Genomic DNA, 26591 nt, shown 5'->3' with positions numbered 1-26591 from the left:
ATCGTTAGTACGTGAAGTGAAAAAAACTTGTCTCTGTTTTTTTTTTTGTATGCAAATATGGCGGATCGAACTCAATTCCTTTTACGTCCTTCTCCTATAATCACTCCCATTGACCTTTTCTCATCCTCCTTCTACTTCGCTTCTCTGTCAATTTCTCCCTGTTCTTCTTTCTTTCTTCTTCAATTTCCAACTCCAATTCAGTTCCTAATTTTTTTTTCCGTCAAAATGCAGAAAAATAGTGTATTGAGATTGATTTTTCTGCTTTGAATAATGATTTATCAGTGAGATAAGATATCAATTTGATTCGATCCGCCATGGCTGCTTCTTTGGCTAAGTATATGTTCGGTTTCTTTGTTGTATCAGCTATATTATGGAGTATAATCAAGTAAGTCAAACGTATTTCAAATTAAAATTTTCAGTTTCGACTGTGTTTGCTTTATATAATTGATTTTTTCCCCATTATATGCTTTACTTGAGTCGACTGTCTATTTGAATATGTATATTCCACCCTTGTCAGACAGCACTTACGTGATTACATTAGGTATAATAATAATCAACATACATAATACATAAATATATCTTTTAACTTAAATTTAGATGACAATTAGTATACACTTAAACTTATATAAAATTGAATAGCTAGACAGATGTATCGACGTGGCATAATACATGCAGGACTTCAAGTAGGACATAAATTGACATGTAGGCTGCATGTGTGTAGTTGTTCAATTTTATACAAATGCTGGTGGAAGTCAAGTTAAAGGGCACATTTATGTATTATGACTTATCAATCGTGCTCAGATTTCCAATTTATGCGGCTGTATCAAATAGTTTTTGTTTGACTAGGATTTTTTTCATATAGTAAAAAAATATATTTCTTCGATAACCAGAGGTTTCATTTGAGTTAGCTGGTGCAACCCAGTAGTATGGCCCCATCCTCTATCCGGCTCACTCCTAATTGCCTTGTATCCACAGTTTCCAAGTGTTTTTTATTATTTATGAAGGTAGTGTTTCGGACAACTTACATGAACCTTGACTATCCCGCCCTCCCGCTATCACAAGTACGAGGTAATTCTGCCCACTAAGACAGGGACATGGGAAGAAATCGTCTAGTAGTTTTTGCGTTCAATGGAATTTGAACATTAGACCTTATAGTTCTCCTCCCACTTCATTCTCAAGTGGGCTACATTCTTGAATTCATCATCCCACATGTCTTATCACTGAACCTAAATAATTGAAAATATATTTGTAATATAAAAATATACTACTATAACTTATAGTACTCTCATCAACTTAAAATCTGCTAAGTTTGATTGGTTTCTTTATATGAAGGGACTAATTTATGAGTTTACTCGGAAAATTGAAAGGATTGACCCTAATAGTGCACGACATCCTTTCTGAAACAAAAAAAAAAGGATTATATATCTTTCTACCATCAGTTAAACTTTAAGGTTGTGCTAGTGTTTTCTTGAAAATACTGGAGAACTATAATCCATTAGTTTAATAATTGAACTTTGGTGGTTGTGCTAATGAGACTCTAGAAGCATATCAGACACTAGTACATGTAGCAGATAGGATATAGTTGTTGCACTCCATTCACATTTCTCTTCTAATTAGTCATTTTAAAGAATGGTTTTGTTGAATGTAAGACTCAACTTAATTGGGTTAGATTGATGTTTTGATGATATGCTTGTCGTATGCTTCTTTTTGGTGCAAAATATTGAGTCTTAGTAGTGATTGCAGAAGATTTCCGTTCTTTTTATTATCAGCATCGAGCAGTCTAGTTCTATCCAAATAAATATTGTTAGCTAAAACGTTCGAGTGTCCCATTGGTCAATCTTGAATCCATGAATCTCGTTTTTCTTTTCTTCAATATCTTTTTCCTTTTACATTTATTTAATTATTTTTAGTCCGTGTTCTTTATGCATTTCTTTCTCAGATTTTCTTCCAGGTTGTTCAAATGGGTTTTAAGCCGGGTCATGAAAGCCTCCGTTTCATTCCGTGTTGGAGGATGTAATTGCTTGAGAGACGTGGCGGTGAAGTTCAACAGGGTCCGTTGTTTCTTTTATCTTTTTCCCTTTTTTCTTTTTCAGTTTGATCTATATATTATTGTAGTGATCCAATTGTCTTTGTTTGACTGAATGGTTTTTAACTCAACCAAATCTATATTTTGTTTTTTGTTTATATTTATTCTCTTAGCTGACTATTTTGACGTCATGCATAGTTTTCCAACTACATACTGCTTGTTGTCCACCTTTCTAGGTGATGTACTCCCTCCGTTTCAAAAAGAATGACTCCATTTTCTTTTTAGTCTGTTTCAAAAAGAATGACCCTTTTCTTTTTTTGGTAACACTTTAACTTTAACTTTCCACGTGACATGTTTAAGACCACAAGATTTCAGGGCATTTTGGTACATTTGACATAACTTGAATTTATAACCACAAGATTAAAAGTCTTCTTTCTTTTCTTAAACTCTGTTCCAAGTCAAACTAGGTCATTCTTTTTTGAAACGGAGGGAGTACTTCTTAAGAAGTTGGTTAGAAGAGTAGATAATATGTAATTAGAAGTTCATTTGATTTAGCCTTGACAGCATAATTACTGATTTTAGTTTTCACCTTAGTCTAATATCCTGACTAGGACTGCTATAAAATTTACAACATATCTAATCTTACATTTAGGTCTAAATGTCTTAATATTTCATGATCCATATAGACTTTAATGGTGTGATTCTTGGAGTAAAAGAAAGAGTATGGGGACGATCTAGACAGTAACAACAGGAGAGTAGTGTTAAGTAGGATCCAGTTTGGAGTTTTCAGTGGCTCATACATGTAGACCGTTATTCCTTGACAACTCGTTCATATACAAAATATAGCAGGTGCTCACAAATTTACTGGAAAAGAAGAAATAATTATATATCTTTCTACTCTTTCAAAGCTCTAGAGATGATTCTTTATCATAGCTTGAAATGGATTGTTGTGGGCAAGACCTTCTCATTTGAACGAATCATTAGTATTAGCTATTTCCAGTGCCTTTGGAAAATTTGGATTCTTCATTCGAAGTGGTTTGTGAGCTACGGGTGACTGTTTTCTAAAATGGTGATATTACTCTTGTTGTGATTCTGTCTGTTTCTTTTGCTTCTGTAATGATTAACAAATGGAAGAAGGAGATTTGTCATTAGAACTTCTCCTATTTTTTTCTTTTGCATTGATTTGTGTAGAGATATTCTTCATTTATTTTTATTTGAGGTATCTATAATATGGTATGTTATTCCAGTACTTGGGATGGTTCTTGCACCAAGTGCACAGTGATTTGGCTACTGTCCTACACTAGAGGGAATTCTTAACCTTGTATAACTGTTTTGGCCTTCAGTTGCAAGTTTTTGATTGTTTACTTGTCAAGGCAAGTAGGCAACAATCCTTGCAAGATATTCTATTTAATCCCGAATCATAGATTACTTAAAATCATTATTCTCATCATGATAATAATTTTCAGGGTGCTGTTGAGAGCATATCCATCAGCGAAGTCAGACTCAGTATTCGACAGTCCTTGGTTAAGAATGGGGCTGGTTTGATTTCCAGGGATCCTAAACTACATCTGTTAATATGTGGAATAAAAGTTGTAACGAGGGCTTCAAGTAAAAGCGCAAAGAAAACAAGCTCAAAGAGAACAAGATCTCGTAAACCTCGGAAATTAGGTAGAGGAAAGTGGATGATTATAGCTAATATAGCCAAGTTCTTGTCGGTTTCTATAACTGAGACGGCTGTAAAGGTAAGTCTGGTTCCAGTCATCACACTTAATCTTCTGGGCATCTAATTGTTTTACTTGCCTTTTCTTCCATCATACTGTTGCACCAAAAACTCCAATGGATGTTGCTTTTGCATTTATTTTTTTGTCAAATTTATGACTGTTGATAATTGTGCATGCTGAAAATACTTATTACAAATTTGAGTAATCTTTCTATTCACTGAGATTTTTTCTTTATGTGTGAGAGGTAGTAACAAAGCAAGGATAGTAATTGCTTTTGCTTGTAGTGTGTACTACTTCCTATCTGTTGAATTTATACATAGTAGGATTCAAATTGTAATGCATACAAGAAATCAGTTGACGTATACCTTGGTGATCAAGGTTCAAATCCCAATAGAGACAAAAACTAGGTGAATTTTTTCCATTTGTCTAAGCTTTAAATGACAGAATTACACAATATCTGTGGTGGTAGGAAATAGAAGGTACCCGATGGAATAGTCGAGTGCGTAAGCTTGCCCAGACAACAACGTTATTTAGAAAAGAACAAAAGAAATCAGTTGAAGTATAATTGGCTGATGGGAACATAGTAAATTTTTGTGTTAACAGATGTGACGATAAATGTGAAACTAGATATCCTACTAATTAACCTGAATAAAGTAATCTGCAACTTGTGGCTAATATTTACAAATTTATATGAGTTTCATTAGTTGACGTGTTCTATACTTTAACATGAGGGTGCAGCCAGACCAGTTTCAGAAAGGCAGCATTTTACAACTTTAGGCAATTTTGGGGATATTGTGGGACTATATGAAGTAAAGGTAAATATTCAGTCGGTGCAAACTGAGAAGAGCTTGCAAGGAAGCTGCTTTAAGAGTGTAGGCAAGAACAAAAAGGAACAGACAAAAAACAAGAAATAGAGCCAAAGACGCTTGGAGTTGGTGTGATCAATAGTGTTAGTATGTCAAGAAATGAAAATGATGAGAACCTCAACGAGGTGAGTGTATTGTCTTAAGGGGTTCATTAGCTGTAATCACTATTCTGAGTTATTTGGGGACCAGGTACTTTGAGGTTTGGATATTCTATTTTGGTTATTGGTATACTCCGTCACTCCGATGTACGTGGGTTCCCCTTCGAGTGCTTCTAATTCAATTATCTTACCTATCAAAAGAAAAAATGTGTTATTGTTTTCTTTTTCAAAATTATATACGGGACATTGAAATAATTACTTTGGAATCTTCCTGTACTTTTATGTACAGATTATATTAAGAAACAGTACCAAGAAGAGGATAATTTGGAGTACTTCATTAGTTAGTGGTATTGAGGAATTTAATTACTTTGTTTTATGTGCTTGGAAATTGGTATAGGACAACTTAGTGGTATTTGGGAATATTTTTAATGCTTTATGTGCATGGAAATTCATTACCCGTAAAGTGACAGATTGTACGAAAGTAGTTTCTGTCCTGCAATGGGATGTAGCCTTTGTGTAGTAACTCGATGCAGTGATAGCTTTATAAAGTTGTTCTTAATGGGACATCCATTTTGATAGAGTACGTTCCTAGTTGGCGCTGATGTACATGTACTTTAATTTTCCCTTTCTTTATGCTTATGTTCTGCTTGTTTATTTTGGTAGTTTTTTCCCCACTCATGTTTTTTGTTTCTTATGCATGTTGGTTCACTCTTTAAATTTTGTAGACACCAAAAGCTGGTTTGGAAGTTAAAGAAATGACACTTGATATATCTAAAGATAGTGGACCAGAACCAACCTTGTCTGTGAAGTTCCGCATTGTTTCTATTCTTGTTCAATTATGCGAATCACAAACCAGTTCTGGTCAATCATCAATGCACAGTGGATCTTTACCTGCCAACCATGCAATACAAACCGTGACGGAAAAGACCTCTGCTCCTTTCAGTTGTGAGGAAGTTTCTCTCTTGTGTGAGTTTGGCCATGATAGGTATACTTTTTCAATTGTTTCATTGTTTGAAAAAAATCATTTATGTAGCTTAGCATATTCAGTAACTGACAATTTATAGCACCTCTCTGCTGGTCATTCCAATCGTAGTTACTTCTCTTTTAGCCTGTACATTGTGAGACAGACTTTGTTGGCATATACTTTCTGGTTGCATTAATCAGAAAAATAAGCTTTCCAAGTATCATACGATACTGTCCATGCCATTATTTTTTATTTTTTAAATCATTGCCTTTTGTGAATAAGAATGTTCCTGCTACCACCACCACCACCACACACACACAAAATAAAAAAAAAAAGAGAAAAGGAAAAAGAATACTATTTTTAGTTGTGACTTATTCAAATGTCATTTGAATAACCGGTCCCATCTCTCTCCAAACCTAACATGGTAGTTACCCATCATAGGCAGTGGCGGAGCCAGAAATATCACGAAGGGTGTCCGAGTGCTAAAGTTAACCTTCTCTTCTTAAAAAATGAAAAAAAAAATCTTAAAAATTAATATTTTTTTTTTGCAATAGTGAGATTCAAACACTCAAACACTTCAAGTTTGTCTGTTCTTTACTCTTTCAAGCGCCTGAAACCACTAGGCTACGGCATATTGTTGTGACAAGGATGTCCAATATATGTTATTTAGGCAATTTATTTATCATTTTACTTGTATATATGATATAATTTTCCGACGAAGGGTGTCCAATTGGACATCCTGACATAAGGGTGGCTACGCCACTGATCATAGGCCTTTCTATCTATAGTCATGTAATCTGATCTTAGAGAAACCAACTTTTGATCTTTAAGTCTGATGTCAACTGTGCCTCATCACTTCTCTTTGCTGTTGATTTCTATTTAGGGAAGCAGGAACTGTTGTTAGGAATGTCGATATCAGAAATGGTGAAATTTCTGTTAATCTGAATGAGGAGCTGCTTCTTAAAAAGAAAGGTGCTGATACTGCACATGTACCTGTAAAGTCGATTAATGAATCTGGTACTGCTGAGAAAACAGAGAAAAAACCAGCAGCATTGGCTGTTATGAGAGAAAAATATGCTTCTATGTTTCCAGAAAAGGTCAGTTATTTCCTTATTCTCATCTTTGCTGACGTGTTTTACTATATATTTCATCCTCTTAAGCAGTTTGGTGTCTGTGCTATAGCGTCAAATAAGCTAAGACAAAATGTACAATTTGTGCAGTTGTGCTTAACTAAGTTTTTAGAGCTTGTTAAAAAATGGATACTGCCTTCCCGACATGAATCCGGATTTAGTCGGTCTCCAATGTGGGTACTGGACATCGGGTGGGAAACAAAAAAAAGTTTTAGTGGTTGTTTAAAAATGAGGTGAGGATTGCCAAGATCATGTAAGAAGCCAAATTCTCATCCCACAAAGTGACGTGGGACAACTTTAACACCTGCTCCGCATTCCCTCGACTTATGTGGGACTTAACAGAGGCAATATCTACATGGTGCATGAGATATGAAGGTGATCCTTACCACTCGTTTGAGCTTCTGTATTTATGGGATGAAAGAAAATTGAAGATCAGAAACATGAAAAGGGGAAGTTTCTCTTTCCGCTATGTTTAAAAGCCTAGGAGGTTAGATGGAGTGGACTTTGGAGGCTAATGGATCAGTAGGGCAGGGGAGGGATCTTAGATAGAGTTTTGAGAGCTGAATTTGGGAATGACGTGAAGATGGGAGATGCAATGTGTTGTACGAAGAGTAATATTTCTGAAGAGGAGAATAAGGTGTGAAGGATTTCAAGAGAGGAATTCTCAGATTTTATCAACTATTAAGGAACACTTGAGACTGAGAAGTAGAAGAGTTTAATGTTGAAGAGTATAACTTGCCTAGTGCGAAGAAATGGCCCTTGGTCTTACTATTCAAGAAAAAAATCTCAGTCATGGTAACAGATACATGTAAGTGAGATGAACATTGAAAAGGATTGTTCATATGGATATCATGTTTTACAAGCTTATTATTTTGGGAGGGAAAGGATTCCACACTCTTCAATGTGGATTTCTAAAGTCTAAGTAAGTGTGTTTTGTTGCATGCACTGCAGCATGTAAATCAATTTACTACAAGGTGAGGTTCTTAAGGAGTGGTGTGATGCAGTTGATTACCACTGGAAGAAATGCAATAAGAAGAAGCTGGAAACTGAGGTTCAATAGCATGAAGATTATGCTGTTGAATTGTTCTTCCAGACAATCACGAGTAATACTAGACTAGAGCAAATAAATTGTGAATGTAAGCTATCAGTTAGAAGACCCTAATTTACAGTAGTGTTCTTCAAATACTCCAGTATGTGTGGAACATGCTCCAATTAATTGGATTCAACATATTAAGATAAACCGTCAATGTCAAGCATTTTGACTGAAAATTTTGATGTGCATTTTCCAATCCAGTTAAAACTAACTCTTTCATAGACTAGTTTTTTCTCCTGTAGTTGTAGAAGAACTGGTTTCTATATCTGTAATTTCTCTCTTTAATTTTTCAGGCACTTTAAGATAACTTTTTTCCCCATTACTTCAACAAATATGATAATTGCCCATTGTTAAAAATTTAAATGGAAATCATGATCTGAGTGCAGTTGGCAGCTATGTTGCTTGGACTCTCCAAAAATGTTGACCCACACGTGTCGGATCCTCCAAAAGTGAACAATTTCGGAAGGATCCGACAAGCGCCTATCGACATTTTTGAAGAGTCCGAGCAACATAGTTGGCAGAGTACCTACCAGGAAAAACAGATGCAGTTAGGTCACAGCTTTTATCAAGCAGTTAAAATAGAAGTGACTTGTGAATTAGGTATCATCTCGTGCAATGCTTGGTAAATAATACATGATTGACATACTGCATACCAGCGCTTGTTATGTACTAACACACATGTAGTTTGTGGTGCATGCATTTGATTGATATACTTACTGTATTTTGTTTGATAGCTTAGCTTCACTTTACCCAAAGTGGATGTGAAGTTTGTGCACCGAGTAGAGGGTTTTATGGTTGAGAATAGCATTACGGGCATCCAACTAAAAGGCTCAAAAACTCAGTCCATTGAAGATGTTGGAGAAAGCACACAACTTCATGTTCAGTTGGATATCAGTGAGATTCATGTATGTTCTCATGGTTAATTCCTTTAAACTCTTCTGCACTATAAAATTTCTATTGCCCAGTATTAATCTAAATATTGATTCTTTACTATTCTGTAGCTACTTAAAGATGCCGGCACATCGATCCTGGAGTTATCAAAACTTGAAATCATCGCTTCGGTTTATCTTCCAGTTGAGGTAAAATGCTTGCTTTTAATGGCACCATTTTCTTAGCTTTCATATTTTTGTCTAACTGCTGTACAGTTAACATCGTGCCACGTGGTCGAGTTTCTTCTTTCAGTGTTGAGAAGACAAACTTAGGCATACTATACCTCAGTGAAGTCCTCAAAACTTGATATGGTGATTAAGATGATTAGATATTACCTTCCCCAAAATACCATGCACGATGAAAAAAATTATGCCAAGGGAGGGGGTCTTTTTTACGTGTTCTCTAACCTTTGTTATTTAGTGGCTAAGAGGGGGTCCTTTTTACGTGTTCTCTAACCTTTGTTACTTAGTGGCTAACTTCCAAAACATCATTCTTGTATCTAATCTCGTTGATCAGCTAGCAGTTCTGCAAGGTTTGTAGGAGTTGGGTAGGGTCTCTTTTCCTAAATATTCCTGTAGTTTAAGTTGCGATACATAATCCATTTTCTTTATGAAGAGTTGAAATGTTTGCATGGTTTTACATATTTCTGCTATAACATATGTTGTACTTGTTAAGGGTTCACCTCTACATCTGTGCTCTTCTACCCAGCACCATTTATAAGGGGATTCATGGGTATAAGTTAAACTAATGTTCTATCCATGACATGTTCTCCTTTTGCTATATCATCTTTTTCATGCTTCCCCTTTGGCATTCATTATTTCTTTAATTCTAAGTCAATTTCTTCTCCTGTAATTTGATCGTTCATAACATTTTGTTTTCAGCCTGCTTCACCGATCAGATGTGAAATTGGTGTTAAGCTGGGAGGTACCCGGTGCAACCTCATAATTACTAGATTAAATCCTTGGCTGCGCCTTAATGCTTCAAAGAAAAAGAAGATGGTACTCAAAGAAGAAAGTCCTGCTCGTGAAAAATCAAGGCCCTCTGATCATAAAGCCATTATATGGACCTCCACTATTTCGGCCCCTGAATTAACTATAATGGTCTATGATCTGAATGGCTTGCCATTATGTCATGTAAGAGTTCTGTAGCATAAACACATCTATGACTCTTGTTGAAATGTTGTTCCTGACTTGAATTTATTCTCTTTATTCCTTCTCAATATTTTTGTGTTTTCACTTCACACAGAAAACATTTAGTGATCCTAGCTCACAGAGAAAAATGAGTGCGCAAATTTACTTGAGCTGTTTGAATGATTTAGCTAGGATGAACTATGCAATGCTTAAATATCTAAATACAGATCTGCTGAAATTTTGTGGGTTAAGGTGGTAGTTACATCAGCATGTAAAGATACTGGTCTTGAACTCTTCCCTATAATTTGCATCTTCTCAGCTACAAAGCACTCATGGAGTTGGTAAGCTTTTGCATGAACCGATTTTCTTTGCCTTATCTTGTAATCAAGTTCATGTTGCCTTCAACTTCAGTTAGTTTCTCCTTCTATGCAAAGTACTCAACAGAAAAGTTTATATCACTGTTAGCATGGATAACTAGCATGTTAGCTGGTATCTGTTAAATTACTTTTCATAGTAGATGCGTTATTCTTCTGCTTAAAATCTTAATTACGATGCATCATCTTTTGTTATAAAAAAAATGATACATCTTACTTTCATCTGTAAACAGGGTTGTTCTCAGTCATTACATGTCTTTGCCAACAATTCAGCAAGTGCAGATGCAGCAGTGCAAGTGGAAATAGTTGAATTCAATCTGAACATGTCTGACGAGCATCAAGAATGCTTAAAAGATCTGTTTGGCATTGAAATAAAGACTTCACTAATTCATATAGCAAAAGTCAGTCTTGACTTAGGCAGGAAAGATCTGAATTCACCTGAAGACGGACTCAACTTTCAAAAAGTTCTCTCTGTTGATTCTACTCGCATGAGTATATGCTTGACCTATAGGCGCCTCGCATCCCTGATATCAGCTGCTTTCTCTTTCAAGCGTTTTATGAAGAGTTTTTCTGTTTCTGGTAAGAAAGCAACTACCCAGGGATCAAAATCATCCAAGCCATCAGGAAAAGGGATTCAAGTAACAAAATTCAATCTACAACAGTTCTCTTTAATTATAAGTGGAGAGGTGGGCTTGGAAAATGCTGTTGTTCCTGACCCGAAACGGGTCAACTACGGATCTCAGGGTGGTCGTATTGTAATGAGTGTTTCAGCTGATGGTACACCACGCACCGCAAATATAATATCAACAGCCTCAGATGAGCTAGAAAAAGTGAAGTATTCTGTGTCCCTTGATATTTCCCACCTCAAATTTTGTATGAACAAGGAGAAACAATCAACACAAGTGGAGCTTGGAAGAGCCAAATCTATCTATCAAGAACATTTACAAGACAGAAACCTTGGAACTAAAGTTACATTGCTTGATATGCAGAATACAAAGTTTGTGAAACGAGCTGGTGGCCTTAAAGAGATTGCGATGTGCTCTCTCTTTAGTGCTACCGATATATCAGTGAGATGGGAGCCTGATGCGCATATAGCATTGGTTGAGCTGGGTTTGCAATTGAAGTTACTCGTGCACAATCAGAAGCTTCAGGATCCTGCTAAAGAAGGAGATCTTAAAGATAATGAGCAGAGCAAAGACTCCAAGGAATCACAACAGCTGGAGAAACAACACAAGAAAAGAGAATCGGTTTTTGCTGTTGATGTAGAAGTGCTTAATATATCTGCTGAAGTTGGAGATGGTGTTGAGCTGTTTGTTCAGGTGCAGTGTATCTTTTCAGAAAATGCTCAGATAGGTATGCTTCTTGAAGGGATCACGCTCAAGTTCAATGATGCAAGAATATTCAGAAGCAGCAGGATGCAAATCTCTCGTATTCCCAAACCCTCTAGCGGTGCAGCTAACGAAAAAACTGAGAGTGGCACAACATGGGATTGGGTAATTCAAGCCCTTGATGTTCATATATGTCTGGCATACAGGTTGCAGTTGCGTGCAATTGATGATTCTGTTGAGGATATGATTCGAGCTTTGAAGCTCGTAACTGCTGCAAAGACGAAACTTATGTTTCCCAATAAGGAAGAGAAACCAAAAACTAAAAAGCCTAGTTCAACAAAACTTGGTCGAGTCAGACTCTGTGTAAAGAAGCTCATAGCTGATATTGAAGAAGAACCACTACAGGGATGGCTTGATGAACATTATCAGTTATGGAAGAACGGGGCTTGTGAATCAGCTGTCAGATTAAACTTTCTTGATGAACTTATTTCGAAAGGAGGAAAATGTGGAAACGCTGCTGAAGGAAATGATCCTCTTGATGATGGAAAGATCAATATTAGTGGAGAAGATATTGATGTAGAGGATACTTCAGCCATTCAGAAACTGCGAGAGAAGATCTATAAGCAGTCATTCAGGACATATTACGAAGCATGCCAGAAGCTTGTTCAGGCAGAAGGATCTGGGGCCTGTAATGAAGGATTTCAAGCGGGTTTCAAGCTTAGCACTGCAAGATCTTCTCTTTTTTCAATTTCTGCTACTGAATTAGATGTAAGTGTGACAAAGATTGAAGGAGGTGATGCAGGAATGATAGAGATTCTGCAAAAACTCGATCCAGTATGCCGTGCACATAGCATCCCATTTTCACGATTATATGGTGCTAACATCAATTTGCGTACAGGTTCTCTAGCTGTTCTGATAAGAAACTACACATGTCCACTATTTGCTGCTAATTCAGGTCGTTGTGAAGGCCGTATTATAATGGCTCAGCAGGTGCAATCTTTCGTTCCTTTTTTTTCATCCTCCTCAGACCTCCAACGGCTTGTGGCGTTTACTGAAAATATATGGTCATGAAAAGGCAATAACTTTTCCTGCATCTGCTGTCTGCTAGATTTTGTTTCTGGATATCCTGCGATACCTATATACTTAATTTTATCTGTATGTTGTGAAAATAAAATTGCTTCTTCTCATAGTGTAGACAGTAGGAGATTCCCCATCTAATAGTTTTCAATCAGACCTCCCAAACTTGTTGCAACTTCTATCATTTATCATTCTAAATATTGAAGAGACTAGACGTAAGTAGTGCACTTGCAAGTTTCGTTTTAAATATGCCAATCAAAGCTTAGTTTTACTTGCTCAAGTACTGGAAATATTAGTATGACTGATATGACTTAAAATGATAATTGTGACAGATGAGTAAAGTTCCCAGTTATATTATTATGACATAGTTGTTATCAGCTTTGATATTAGTTCTACAACGTTACATCACTGTAAGGAATAAATCTGAACATCTTTTTTTTCATTATGATGCAGTACTATGTGTTGCCTTTTCTTGTTAATTTCACTTTCTGTTGGTTAAGGCAACAAAGACAAGTGGTGCTGCTTCTATTTTCACTCTATCAGTGATTTAGTTCACTTAATGCTCAACAAACTCCTGAGACGTGCGTATATTAAACTCTTTTTGCTAAGTTCCATTAGTACGCTAATGATATTCATAAGCAAAGATTTCATAAGCTGTTACTAAGATTCTACTAGGTGAAATAATCTTGAGTGAGATAATAATACCATTTAACTGTATGTTTATCTTTGCACCATGGAATTGGATAATCCTAAAGCAGAAGATAACTTACTTTTTCTCATTTATTTTCTTTTGAGAAGTTTATTTATCAATTTTTTCAAATGGTTTATTTATCAATTGCCTTTTGATTGTGTGGGAATCTGTTGATGTACTCTGAAATAGTGGTGAACCTTGTTTGGTCAATATTAATTGCAGGCAACACCCTTTCAGCCCCAAATGCAGCAAAATGTGTTCATTGGGAGATGGAGGAAGGTCCGTCTGCTTCGATCACTCACTGGGACAACTCCACCAATGAAAACATATTTGGATTTGCCCTTACATTTTCAGAAAGCAGAAATTTCATATGGAGTTGGTTTTGAACCTGCTTTTACTGATCTCAGCTATGCTTTCACTGTGGCCCTTCGTAGGGCCCATTTGAGCATCAGAAATCCAACTCCGGATCCTCCAGTACCTAAAAAGGAGAAGAGCTTGCCATGGTGGGATGAAATGAGAAGCTACATTCATGGGAACTCCACCTTACATTTCGGTGAGACTCAAATCAATGTTCTTTCCTCTGCTGATCCTTATGAGAAATCCAATAAGCTTCAGGTAGCAACTGGGTATTTGGAAATCCAGCAGGCAGATGGTCGTATTTATTCTTTCGCGAAGGACTTCAAGATTCTATTAAGCAGTTTGGATAGCTTGTCGAAGAACGCCAACTTAAAACATCCAACTGGCTTTTCTTGCACTTTCCTAGAAGCCCCGGACTTTAGTGTTGAAGTGTTAATGGAATGGGGTTGTGATTCTGGAAATCCTCTAAACCATTATTTATTTGCTCTTCCAAAAGAAGGTGTGCCTCGTGAAAAAGTTTTTGATCCCTTTAGATCAACGTCTCTGTCCCTACGGTGGAATCTTTTGCTTAGGCCCTCTCTTCCCGTCCATGATAATCAGTCAGAATTACCTTCTGTGGATAATCAAGGTGTCTCGAGTGGTACCACCTCTGGTGCTCTCAAGCAAGATAACGGGTCAGTCAAGTCCCCAACAATACAGGTTGGTCCTCATGATTTGGCATGGCTAATCAAATTTTGGAACTTAAACTTCATTCCTCCTCATAAGTTGCGGACCTTTTCAAGATGGCCCCGTTTTGGAGTTCCAAGAGTTCCTAGATCTGGAAATCTGTCATTGGACAGAGTAATGACTGAATTTATGTTTAGAGTTGATTCGACACCAACATGTATAAAGCATATGCCTCTATATGATGATGACCCAGCAAAAGGGCTGACAATTACAGTGACAAAGTTCAAATTAGAAATTTATTTAGGCCGGGGAAAACAAAAATTTACATTTGAGAGTGTACGTGATCCTCTTGATCTTGTGTACCAAGGAATTGACCTTCACATTCCAAAAGCATTTATCAGCAGAGATGATAGCATCAGTGTTGCGAAAGTAATTCAAATGGCTAAAAAAGATTCACAGTCTGTGGTTTCGGATATGTCTACTAATGATAAACCTAGTAGTAGGAGTGGCAGCATGGACAGACATCAAGATGATGGTTTCCTTTTATCATCTGAGTACTTCACCATCAGAAGGCAATCCCCAAAGGCTGACCCAGAAAGGTTATTGGCATGGCAAGAAGCTGGTAGAAGAAATATTGAGACGACTTGCGTTAGGTCTGAGGTCGAAAATGGTAGTGGAAGTGATGAGAAAACAAGATCTGACCCAAGTGACGATGATGGATACAATGTAGTGATAGCAGATAATTGTCAACGTATCTTTGTCTATGGTCTTAAGATTTTGTGGACACTTGAAATCAGAGATGCTGTTCGGGCCTGGGGAGCTGGACTATCTAAAGCCTTTGAACCTTCAAAGCCATCTCCCTCTAGGCAATACGCCCAACGAAAGCTGCTGGAGGAAAGTCAGGTAATTAATAGTACTGAATCACAAGATGATAACCAGACTCCTCCCAGTCATGATGCAGGGACATCAAAGAGTCAAGATGATAACCATAAATCTCCTCCAGAACCTGAAGGGCCATCAAAATCACAATCAGAACCACCTCCATCAAATGCAATCAAAGCAGACACTCCTCAGTCTAATTCTACAGGTAAGCTCTAACTGAAAGTTGAATTCTTGTCGTACATTGGACATGGAATGTGTATTCTACTTTGGGGAATATGGAGGCATAAAACCACAATTATGCAGGGTGCAGTGCATATCTGTAAAGTTAGGCTATGCATTTCACTGATTTAACAGTCTGACTAGGAGGAACAACTTTTTTCTAGGAATTGTAGGTATTAGGTTTATCCAGGTTACTGACTGGCACATATTGGCAATCAGTGTGTTGCACTAACAGAGGATAGCTTCATGTGCATGTGATCAATGTGAACATATACATAGTCTTTTATATGTGCATGAGAACCTTTTGGTGGACTTCGCACTGCTTGAACTCCTCGCTGCTAAATGCTTATAGTTGTGGTTTGTTCTTTTTTGTGCTTTATTACCAGAAAAGCTTGGTACTTCTGAAGACTCCGAGGGGGACGGTACTCGCCATTTTATGGTGAATGTCATTGAACCACAGTTCAATCTTCACTCCGAGGATGCAAATGTAAGTTAATAAAAACTCATTCTAGGGTAAAATGTTAATTTTAATACTAGCGAGGTCATAATTTTATAATTTATTTTATCATTCTTCATAGCTAATTATCAGTATTTGTTTATTTTCTTTCTCTGTCGCCTAATCCATTTGTTGGATGATTTTATAACTGAAGAGAGAAGACATTAGTTGACATCATTCTTTCATATTAAGAGATGGAAAATGGAGGAACCACAAGGAGATAAGTCTGTTTAAGACCATCTGTTCTATTTAGGTCAGGAAAAACAAGGAGAAATGCTTCAAGTTGGTTACAATTTTTTTACTTATCCAAGACCCAACCAAAATCATGTAATGCATACAGACGATTGATGCAGCCAAATCAATTACTTTGTGATTGGGGTATAATTAGAATGCAAAGCTCATCTTCATAAGTAACCAGCCCCCTAATCTGAAACTAAAAAGTGACTTTTTGCTTTTCAATTCTCATCCTTACTGAAATCAATATGTATAGCTTTCTTTTGTTTATGGTGTAGAATGGAACATGTGGATGATGCTGAATTAATTCGTGAGTTGATAGAATCACGACTGGCCTTTTTCTAAATGTATTTTTGTCCTCCTCCTGTACAGTTATCACAACACATTCTTGGTGCTGATTCTTAATATAAAACACCTTACCTTCTCTACAAAAAAAAAAAAAAAAAATCTCACCCTCATTGTATCTGTCACTTTCTCGTCACCATTGCTATTTGACACAACATATATGTGAAGAGATTAAACTCTGTACTTTATTATATACTACCCTTTATCATCAGTTTGCCTATAAGAATCCTAAGATTTGAGCTGGACCATGCCAAGATTATTGGGCTCTTGCAAGGGTGAACAGACTGGGGATTAGTTAGAAATATCTAAAAATACGGAATACCATAGCTCAGGCCATTTGGTGGACTGTCTGGCTCGAAGGAAACAACATAACTTTTTAAGGAAAAAAGAGAAACATACACAACCTTAGACAGAGATGCATCTTTTGTTAGGATTTTTGGTGCAATCTGGTTATTGAACGTGATGTTGATGGAATGCTAGACGCAATAGGGATTGAAAAGTCTCTAATTATTCCTGATGCACTGACTTAGTACAGAAATTTAGAAAATCTTTTAGTACTTACCCAAAAAAAAGAATCTTAAGATTTAAGATTTATCTCTTCTCTACAATGGAGCGTCTTTTTCTTTTCTTGTCAATTTTTATTTTCATGTTCTCCCATTCCCCTGCAACGCAGGATGATGTTGGATCTTGATTGATTATTCTTTTGACTTGGGGATTTTCTGCATGAAGTTTTTTAGAAAATGAACTCCTCTAGGACTACTTAATGGCTTGAGGTAGAAAATACTTTCTGTAGATCCCATCTCTTAACCTCAATGTGAGAATTCTCCATTATCTCTACGACATGCTTCCCATTTTTTCCCGTGGAAATGGAAAGCTGTCATTTGAACGTAAAACTTCTCTTAGAGCAACTTCTCATCTCATACCTCTTTGAACGCAAAATGTGTCTACAGTTCTTTTAATTGATTTTTTCCAGAATCTTCATTATGACTTTCATAAGTGTAGTGTTTCCCCTTTCCAAATGGCATTTGAGTCTTAGGAACCAGTGAGAGAGAAACTTGGATAGTTGATCTACTTTTTCAGGTGGGAAGTATACATTTCACTCTTTATGTAGTTTTATTGTGTTGACTAGTTCGACTAGGTTCTGTTGTTGAATGTAAGATTGCTTTCTCTTGACTGGTTCTTGATATAATTTTTTTTTCATGGTAAAAATTAACATCCAATTGGTCTAGTGGTAAGAGTGCAACACGTGATGTGTGGGTTAAGCACACGTCATGGGTTGAACCCTGTTGCAGAAAAATCCTAGTATGCTAGTGGAGAAGGATAGAGGAGTGGGGCCATCGACCACCAAGTTGTGAACCGTGCCCCATTGACCCTCAGGGATTTCTTGGTTATAGAAAAAAAATCATCTAATAATCTTCTTGTTTCCTTACCCTGCCGCAACGGCTGTGTTGGAAAATTTGTTGTTTTTTTTTCTTTTATATACAACTATCAGATATATCCTCCAGTGCTCACAGTAACTATTTTGATGGCATTTAGCTTAATACGCTGTTGCATATTTCTGCTTATGTTTGCATTATATCATGCATATATTTGGATATATCGGTTAAAATGCATTCGAGCATGGAACTATGTCTCTCATGATACATGACAAACTTCCAGTAAAGCTGAGGGAGTCATTCTTAGTTTCTTTCCGGTAACCAAGGAGATGCACTTAGCAGAGGTCCTGGAACAATATCTGCTTATAAAGAAAATAGCAGAAAACACTTGCATAACGATGAATATTTGGTTTATCATTCATTAATGTGAGAGAATGTATGGTTCAGTTACTGGAAGTGTGTGTCTTGTTTCCCCAAGTGCTTCCAACTTCCAAGTTTGGTTTATGCTAGCATTGAGTGCTAGAAGATGCTGAAAAATTTCTTTATGAATAAGTATCAATGTATCATTACATTCCATGTTCAATTCCCAATTCTTATGTAAGCATTTTCAGTGAAATTTTTAATCCAACATACATGACATTGGTTTTCTACGGATACAAGAAAGTCTAAAGATGATCTATGTGTAATCTGTTGCAATACTTTGATATTTCATCTATGCTAATGCTACACAAACCTTGCTCCTTGACAGGGTAGATTTCTATTAGCTGCTGTGAGCGGCCGTGTTTTGGCTCGTTCATTCCATTCAGTTGTTTCCATTGGTAGTGAAGTGATTGAGAAAGCTCTTGGTGAAGGAGGTGTCCAAGTTCCTGAGTCTCAACCCCAAATGACATGGAATCGCATGGAGTTGTCTGTGATGTTAGAACAGGTACAGGCACATGTTGCCCCAACTGATGTAGATCTAGGGGCTGGACTGCAGTGGCTCCCTAAAATTCGTAGAAGCTCGCCTAAAGTAAAACGCACTGGAGCATTACTTGAAAGAGTGTTTATGCCTTGTGATATGTATTTCCGCTATACTAGGCATAAAAGCGGAACAACACAGTTGAAGGTATGCATGGTTTCTGAATCTCTGACAACCTGCTGAATTTTTTTATGGGATCACAATTGTACTATCTTTTCTTTGATTCTCAATTATGATAATGTTCTATCCAGGTGAAACCCTTGAAGGAACTGTCATTCAATTCACATAACATAACTGCAGCGATGACTTCTCGCCAATTTCAAGTTATGATAGATGTGTTGACCAATCTTCTCCTTGCTCGGGCTCCAAAGTACAGACACCTATTAAAATTTCTCATTAATTTTCACTGAACATCTTATAGTTTTTAACTTGCTTATTTGGGAGTGGCATCTATCTTCATTTGTTCCTTAGAACCCTTTAAATACTTGGATTTTAGGTCAGTTGCTTCCAAATCCTCATTTTTATATTAAGTATTTACTAAGCTATTGAGATTGCTACTTCAGGCCTCCAAAAGTTAGTTTGTCATATTCAGAAGGTGATGATGAAGACGAAGAAGAGGAGGCTGATGAAGTCGTTCCTGATGGAGTGGAAGAGGTAGAATTAGCAAGAGTGGACCTTGAGCATAAAGCACGAGCACAGAAGTTGATCCAGGAAGATATTAAGAAATTATCTCTTTGTACTGATGTTTCTGCGGACATGGGCCCTGCAAAGGGAGGTGATCTCTGGATTATTAGTGGTGGAAGGGCCATATTGGTAAGACAGGAACTTTCTGAAGCCCTTTACCTTTATGAATGTGATACAGGTCCCCTACCACTTTTATTCTGAAATAACAGTGTTGTCAAAGGCGAAAAGTATAGAAAAGTTCCCAACGTCTGTTGGGGTTTTAAACGAAAGAAAATTTATGCATGAGCTTTAGTTATGAAAGATGCAGTGATGAAAAGAATTAAACATAGCTATGTAATGCAGAAAAGGTAACTATAAAGACAAATAGCAATTATATGAACATAGTAATTGGAAAAACTATAACTAACTGAAATATGAAGTGGAAAATAATTTAAAGTGAGTACATAAAAACTTTGACCTTATAATAGAAAAAGTACTAAAACTGATTTGAGATTTTGATTAAGATGCAAAGTTGCAGTTTTAGGTTTCTAGTTCAGCATAAGTGGCTAGTTTTATTATATTTAATTTCTACATTTCTTTCTCTTACGATTAAATTCATGCATTACTCTTCCTTTCATTGTAACTCGTTTTCAGTTTATATTGAAGCACACCCGTTTGCAGCCAACTTAAGTAAATCCATATAACAATTGGATGCTTGGCTATAGATTCAGTTTTTTGAAATGCACCCCAATATTTAACCTAGCAGCTATATTCTTTGAGGAACTTACCTTAGTAATGATGTTTTGCATGTTTGGTCCCTTGTCTCTAGTAGATTCATCATAAGTCGTTACTAGCATCATCGGTTGTTTTGAACACAGACGGGTTACACTAGCTGAAGGCAGGCGGTCACTTGTCATTGTACAGATTTATCACAATACTAAATAGGTGGTCTATTAAAGTGAAGGCTTATTATGTTGACCGTCTACAGGTGCAAAAACTGAAGAAAGATCTGATAAATGCTAAAAAAATTAGAAAAGTTTCATCTGCTTCTCTAAGAATGGCCTTACAGAAGGCGGCACAGCAACGGTTGATGGAGAAAGAAAAAAACAAAAGTCCTTCTTGTGCTATGCGCATCTCTTTGCAAATTAATAAAGTGGCCTGGAGTATGCTTGTAGATGGGAAATCATTTGGTGAAGCTGAAATAAATGATATGGTGAGTCTATCTGATTTCATCTTGTTTGGTTCTATGTTTGCTAGGCTGAAATTCCCATGGAGGTTATCTATTGAAGTAATACCAGTATCTTTCATCAGTAGGCTTTTATGTCAGACTAGTCAGCTCACACGGAATACTGAAATTCTCCAACAAAATAAATTACATCTAGAAACTGCTGGCTTGGAAGTCTGGTATCTGTTAGTCAGTAGATTAGTCCTTGGTATTCTCGTATTAGTTCAGGAAATCCTTTCTCCTTCCACCCAATAAACATAAGATAATCAATGTAGTCTAAACTGCATCACTAATCTACAGTGAACTAGCAGCTAATTCTTTTTGACTATCCTAGAAGTTAAAAATTTCCCAGATCAGGTAATGTACTGTTAAATACTCCAGCACTTTGGGTTTTGCACTCTGCATCATGCTGAGGTTGGTCTTCTATTCTGAAAAATGGATATTTTGTGAAAAATGTGAAAACCCTCTTTCCCCCTAACGAATGGCAAAACATATTGAAAAACTACATACTAATCCACAAGTTGGAGATGCAAAACTTGTGGCAAAGAGAACATTCTGAACTATGAATTTTATTGTTAATCTAAACAAATCATTCCTTGTTCAGATGAAAGTCATCGTCTAAGGCTTTTGGATCTACTGCTAGAGCATGATCGGATCATTTTAGCTGCTCTAGTCAATGTTTAACTGGATATATTCCAATACACTATTTGACCTAGACAACTGAAGGTTCAAGTTAGCAAAATTCCATCTTTCTGTATCAAGGCAGAGAAACTTTCTGGGTTGTCTTTTGCACCTCCATGATTTTGAAGCTGCTAGGTCTAAAAGAGGAGAGCCCTCAGTCCACTGCATGCAATTGGTTCTTTATGAAAGCTCAGTGCCTAGTGCACATATATAAGTTCAAGACTCGTTGTCAGTTAAAAGTAAAAGAATGGTTCTTTCTCCATTCTGGTGCTCGAATATTTTTGAGGAGGCCAGATATATCCTCCTCCTATGTAGCTTTTGTTCTCTATCAATAAAGACAGCCAACTTATGGGTTCTTACTAGAGGAAATGTTAGCAAAGTCCATACCAGGACACTTAGATGAACAGTAAAGTACCGGCTAAGAAGATCAGGGCTTAGGTGAGCGTATTCGCTAGCTATTTCATTAGGGAGGAAGCTCTCTTGATTATAGTGATGCATTTGAACAGGAAAAAGTGATTAGTTTGTCCTTTTCAGCTTGTTTTGGCATCTGAAATTCTGATATATTTAGTTATCAGAACTTGAATCAAAACATTTTATTTGCCATTTCTAAATGCAGATATATGATTTTGACCGGGATTACAAAGATATTGGGATTGTTAAGTTCACAATAAAGAGCTTTGCTGTGAGAAACTGCCTGCCGAATGCCAAGTCAGATAATCTTCTATCAGCATGGAATCCTCCTCCAGAATGGGGAAAGTAATCCTTGCTCTTTTTGTTTAATGTCATCTCTGTTCTACTTCTTGCGTTAATAGTCATGCATCTTGTTTGTGCTTTTAAACTTTGCTGTTTGGTGCCTTTATTGAGTCTTTCTGTTGGCTATGTATGTATGTCTAATGAGCTTTTGTCACTTTAGTCCTTTTCCTGAATTGAAGATAATGTGCCATCAGGACATGCCCTCATTACAGCCTTTCTCGAGTACCTGGAATGTCCTTTTCCTGTCCGCAGAACAGTCTCTCATGCCCTTAATTGTCTGTCATATCCTGATCTGTTATGCTTATCCTTTTCACTTAATATATGCCCTGTAACCATCATCTTGAACTTAATTGAACAAAATCTGATCTTAGTACTCAAGTATTTCATATTTGGGCAATTACATATTATTATGTCTGTCTACATGATTTGATTAGTAACAGAACATACTTCATTATTACAACTGTCCTCTTGTAATAATTTCGTATACGTTGTTATCTGAAGCCTAGTTAAACTTGGTGTTTGGTTCCTGTCTAATTTATTGAGTTTGTGTGGCAAAGTCAAGATAGAGTTCTCTTTTACTTCTTCCTAGAATTAAGAGAATCAACACTTGGCTTAATGTCGATGTCTGCTGAAAACTATTCGGATTGCATTGCATAAAATTCTTTCCTTTTTTTGGTCATCAATTGGGAGAAACACTGTAAGGCATACCTATTGAAAAGGAAAAAGAGAAGCATCATTAAATGAAAATTGAAAAATCTGCTAATGGGTAGACTGGTAGATTACCTAGCAATGTTCTTGGAGATCATAATGTTGTTTTTTCTTGTTCCTGATCATACTTTTTTTTACTTGTCATTGCCTCAGAAAAGTGATGGTCCGGGTAGATGCCAAACAGGGGGCTCCGAAAGAAGGAAGCTCTACCATTGAACTGTTGCAGGTAATAATGGTTCTTTTTACGAAAGATACTGAACCTTGTAAGTATTTATTTTCTTGAGAAGATGTCACACAGAGAGGAACTTACACTTATCTCATTGAATTATTCATTATATCTTCACATTTGGACAGTTGTAAGAGATCAACCGGTTTGCGTTCTTTTGTCGTCTTTTGTGATAATTCCTCTTATAACCTATTTAAAGTTTTCCTTTGTGTAGGTGGATATTTACCCCTTAAAGATACATCTTACTGAGTCAATGTACAGCATGATGTGGGCTTATTTTTTTCCAGAAGAGGAACAAGACTCCCACAGGCGGCAGGTTTGTCTCAGGTCCCATTTATCAGTTGTATTATGCAATGATTTTTTACCCATGTGATACTAAAATTATGTGAAAAGATAATGTTCAAAGCATCTTTTTGTTTGTAGGAAGTATGGAAAGTTTCAACTACTGCTGGTGCCAAGCGTGCAAAGAAAGGCTCTTCAGCGCAGGAAGCACCAGTGTCAAGTAGTCATTTAACTAAAGATTCTCAGTCTTCCTCCTATGGCGATTTATCCCAGGTGAGTCTCTGATTCCTTAAGCTGGTTGTTGTTTGCTTATTCATCTTGCTAACTAATGGAAGCAGACGATGGTATGAACTGTGCTTTGTGCGTCCTCTTTATTTAAGTTTATTTTACAGACACGGGCAAGTTCTTCAATACACTTGCGTAATCTCTAACCAAACAATTCTCGAGCATATCTTTTTCAACATTTGGTGTGCTGAATATATGCAGGCAACAAAGAATCCAAAAGCTAATGCTAGTGCTGTGACCCCTAATCTTAGACGAACGTCCTCCTTTGATAAAAACTGGGAAGAAAATGTAGCTGAATCTGTTGCTAACGAACTTGTACTGCAAATGCACTCATCAAGTGTTTCTTCTTCAAAAAGTGGGTCCCTTGCAAATATTGAGCATCCAGATGAATCTAACAAAAACAAATCCAAGGAATCAAAATTAATTAAATCTGGTCGTTCTAATGAGGAGAAAAAGGTGGGGAAGGCACATGACGAGAAAAAGTCTAGGCCCCGAAGATTGAGAGAGTTCCATAATATCAAGATTAGTCAAGTTAGTCCAAAAAATTTATTGTGTTTGTTTTGTAAATTTGTCAGTTCCTTAACTAACTCATTCTTATTTATGCATGTGATAGGTTGAGTTACAAATTACATATGAAGGATCGAGATTTGCAGTGGGTGATATGAGACTGCTGATGGATACATTCCATCGTGTTGAATTTACTGGGACCTGGCAGAGATTATTCTCTCGAGTTAGGAAGCATATCATCTGGGGAGTTCTTAAATCAGTAACGGGAATGCAGGTTATAATAACCACGAATTTATTTTTAACTTCTCATTGCCTAAGTATTGGCGATATTTCAATCAATGTCTTCAACTTCTGATTCATGTAGCTGCATTACAACCACCCCTCTTCCGTGATAAGTATCTTAGACTGTTAGATTACCTCAGGGGCTTTTTAAAGCTTACGGTGCCTATTTCTGTTAATTTTAATACAGGGCAAGAAGTTTAAAGCAAACCACCAAAAGGAAGCCGGTCCTTCTAGTGTTCCCGATATTGATCTGAATCTCAGTGATAGTGATGGTGGCTCAGCTGAAAAATCTGATCCGTTATCCTGGCCTAAGCGTCCCGCTGATGGTGCAGGTGATGGATTTGTCACCTCAGTGAAAGGCCTTTTTAATACTCAGCGTAAAAAGGCTAAGGCTTTCGTACTTCGGACAATGAGGGGTGAAGAAGATGACTTGCACGCTGACTGGAGTGAAGGTGAGGCCGATTTCTCTCCCTTTGCCAGACAACTAACCATAACAAAGGCCAAAAAGCTGATCAGACGACATACAAAGAAGTTCCGTCCTATAGGAGGAAAAGGTTGGTGGATCTCTGACATTCTAATGTTCTCTTTTAGCATATTGAGCCTCCTGTCTTTCATGAGGATAACATAATATCAAGGTAAAATTGCTAAAATGACGCCTAAACTATGACCGGATGTGCAGTAGCACACTCATACTTTATGGGGACCTAGTACACCCCATGTATACTTTTTTAAAACATTCTTTTTGGCATTTATCCAACGTGACACAAGCTGAAACTCGATTATAGAAGAATATAGTGATTCACGAGATTAAATTTCAAAGGATTTAACTGATTTCTTCGTAGATTGTTATTCAGCTCACCTGATAAATGTCAAAGAAATGCTTTGGGGGCATAGGAACCCCGGAAAGTATAAGTGTGTTACTACAAATCCGTCTGTAGTATAGGCGTCCCTTTAGCCATTTTCCCTAATATCAAATATTCTAACCTCCATGTTACACTGAGTACCAGTGACTGTTATGCTGATTCACAATTTTTTTCCAGGTCATAAAGGTTCACTTCCCTCATCGCCAAGTGCAAACGCCACATTTGAAAGTGATTCTTCAAGCGAAACATCACCTTACGAGCAGGAGTAGCAGAACTTGATAACAGCAAAACAAATATGATTTTAGGATCTAAAGTGGGAGTACCAATTGCAGCCTCGACGAGTCCTACTTAGATTGTGTGAGAATGCCTACTTGTTCTAAAAAGCAGAACAAGGTAAGAGCTGTGCACACTGATGGAAATAAGTCCACTGACTATTAACATATCATTGCCTTTTAGAGCTCTGAAGATATCTTAGAAATAGATGTGAAGTGATTCCTTTGAGTATGGGTTTTTCTTCTTCTTTCTATTATGTCTTTATTCTGTCACCCTTGTAGAATGGACTTGTGGACTTGAAATATCATGTGTTTAGCAAAAAGCTAAAAGGTTTATTACCCATACTTTATCCCTATGATTTTTGGAATGATCTACAACGACCTGATGAACGTTGGAAGTTAGATTCTACAAAACGACAGTCCTTGAACTCTGCTAACACGGGATACTTTATGCATCAAATTGTCCCCTTTTTTGTGTAGGTTAATTTTCAATAGATTCTTGTTCAACTGATCAATTTGAGTTTAGAAGCTTGAAATTAGTGTTGTTTTGATTATCATGTGAGTTTTGGAATGGTGAGATAATGAAGTGTCAACTCATGTTATAACTAATTATGACTGTTTTATTGAAGTTTGTCTTTGTACCTGAGACATTGCTAGCAATGGACTACTCTATCAAGGGTATAAAAGACAAATTATAGTAATTTATACATAAATTTTATAAAATGACAAGTATTGTGATGAGTGGCGGACCTAGCAGGGATTCGAACTTGGGGCGTGCAACTTAATATTCAAGGGTCTTACCATTGAGTCATCTATTTTTATTTGTTATTGAGGGGTTCAAAATATATACATCTACAGAATTACAGAAAAATTACCTTATATA

The 26591-nt window shown here is 36.8% G+C and overlaps 1 protein-coding gene across 1 annotated transcript; it reads left to right on the top strand.

Annotated features, from left to right (window-relative positions):
• Positions 1 to 39: 39 nt before the first annotated feature.
• Positions 40 to 26168, top strand: LOC107006068 (protein SABRE-like). The gene is made up of 23 exons (XM_015204718.2): positions 40 to 385; positions 1940 to 2051; positions 3493 to 3768; positions 5437 to 5696; positions 6559 to 6772; positions 8633 to 8803; positions 8900 to 8977; positions 9710 to 9961; positions 10566 to 12650; positions 13651 to 15538; positions 15939 to 16039; positions 18752 to 19108; positions 19213 to 19331; positions 19525 to 19774; positions 20613 to 20837; positions 22147 to 22286; positions 23145 to 23217; positions 23432 to 23533; positions 23641 to 23772; positions 23986 to 24315; positions 24398 to 24565; positions 24761 to 25127; positions 25614 to 26168. The coding sequence occupies exons 1-23, from the start codon at positions 315 to 317 to the stop codon at positions 25703 to 25705; spliced, it is 7863 nt and encodes a 2620-aa protein (XP_015060204.1). The 5' UTR covers positions 40 to 314; the 3' UTR covers positions 25706 to 26168.
• Positions 26169 to 26591: the final 423 nt, after the last annotated feature.

Source organism: Solanum pennellii, chromosome 12 (genome assembly GCF_001406875.1).
Source record: "Solanum pennellii chromosome 12, SPENNV200".
NCBI lineage: Eukaryota > Viridiplantae > Streptophyta > Magnoliopsida > Solanales > Solanaceae > Solanum > Solanum pennellii.
Note: the sequence above shows the minus strand (reverse complement) of the source record. Positions and strands in the feature narration are given on the sequence as shown.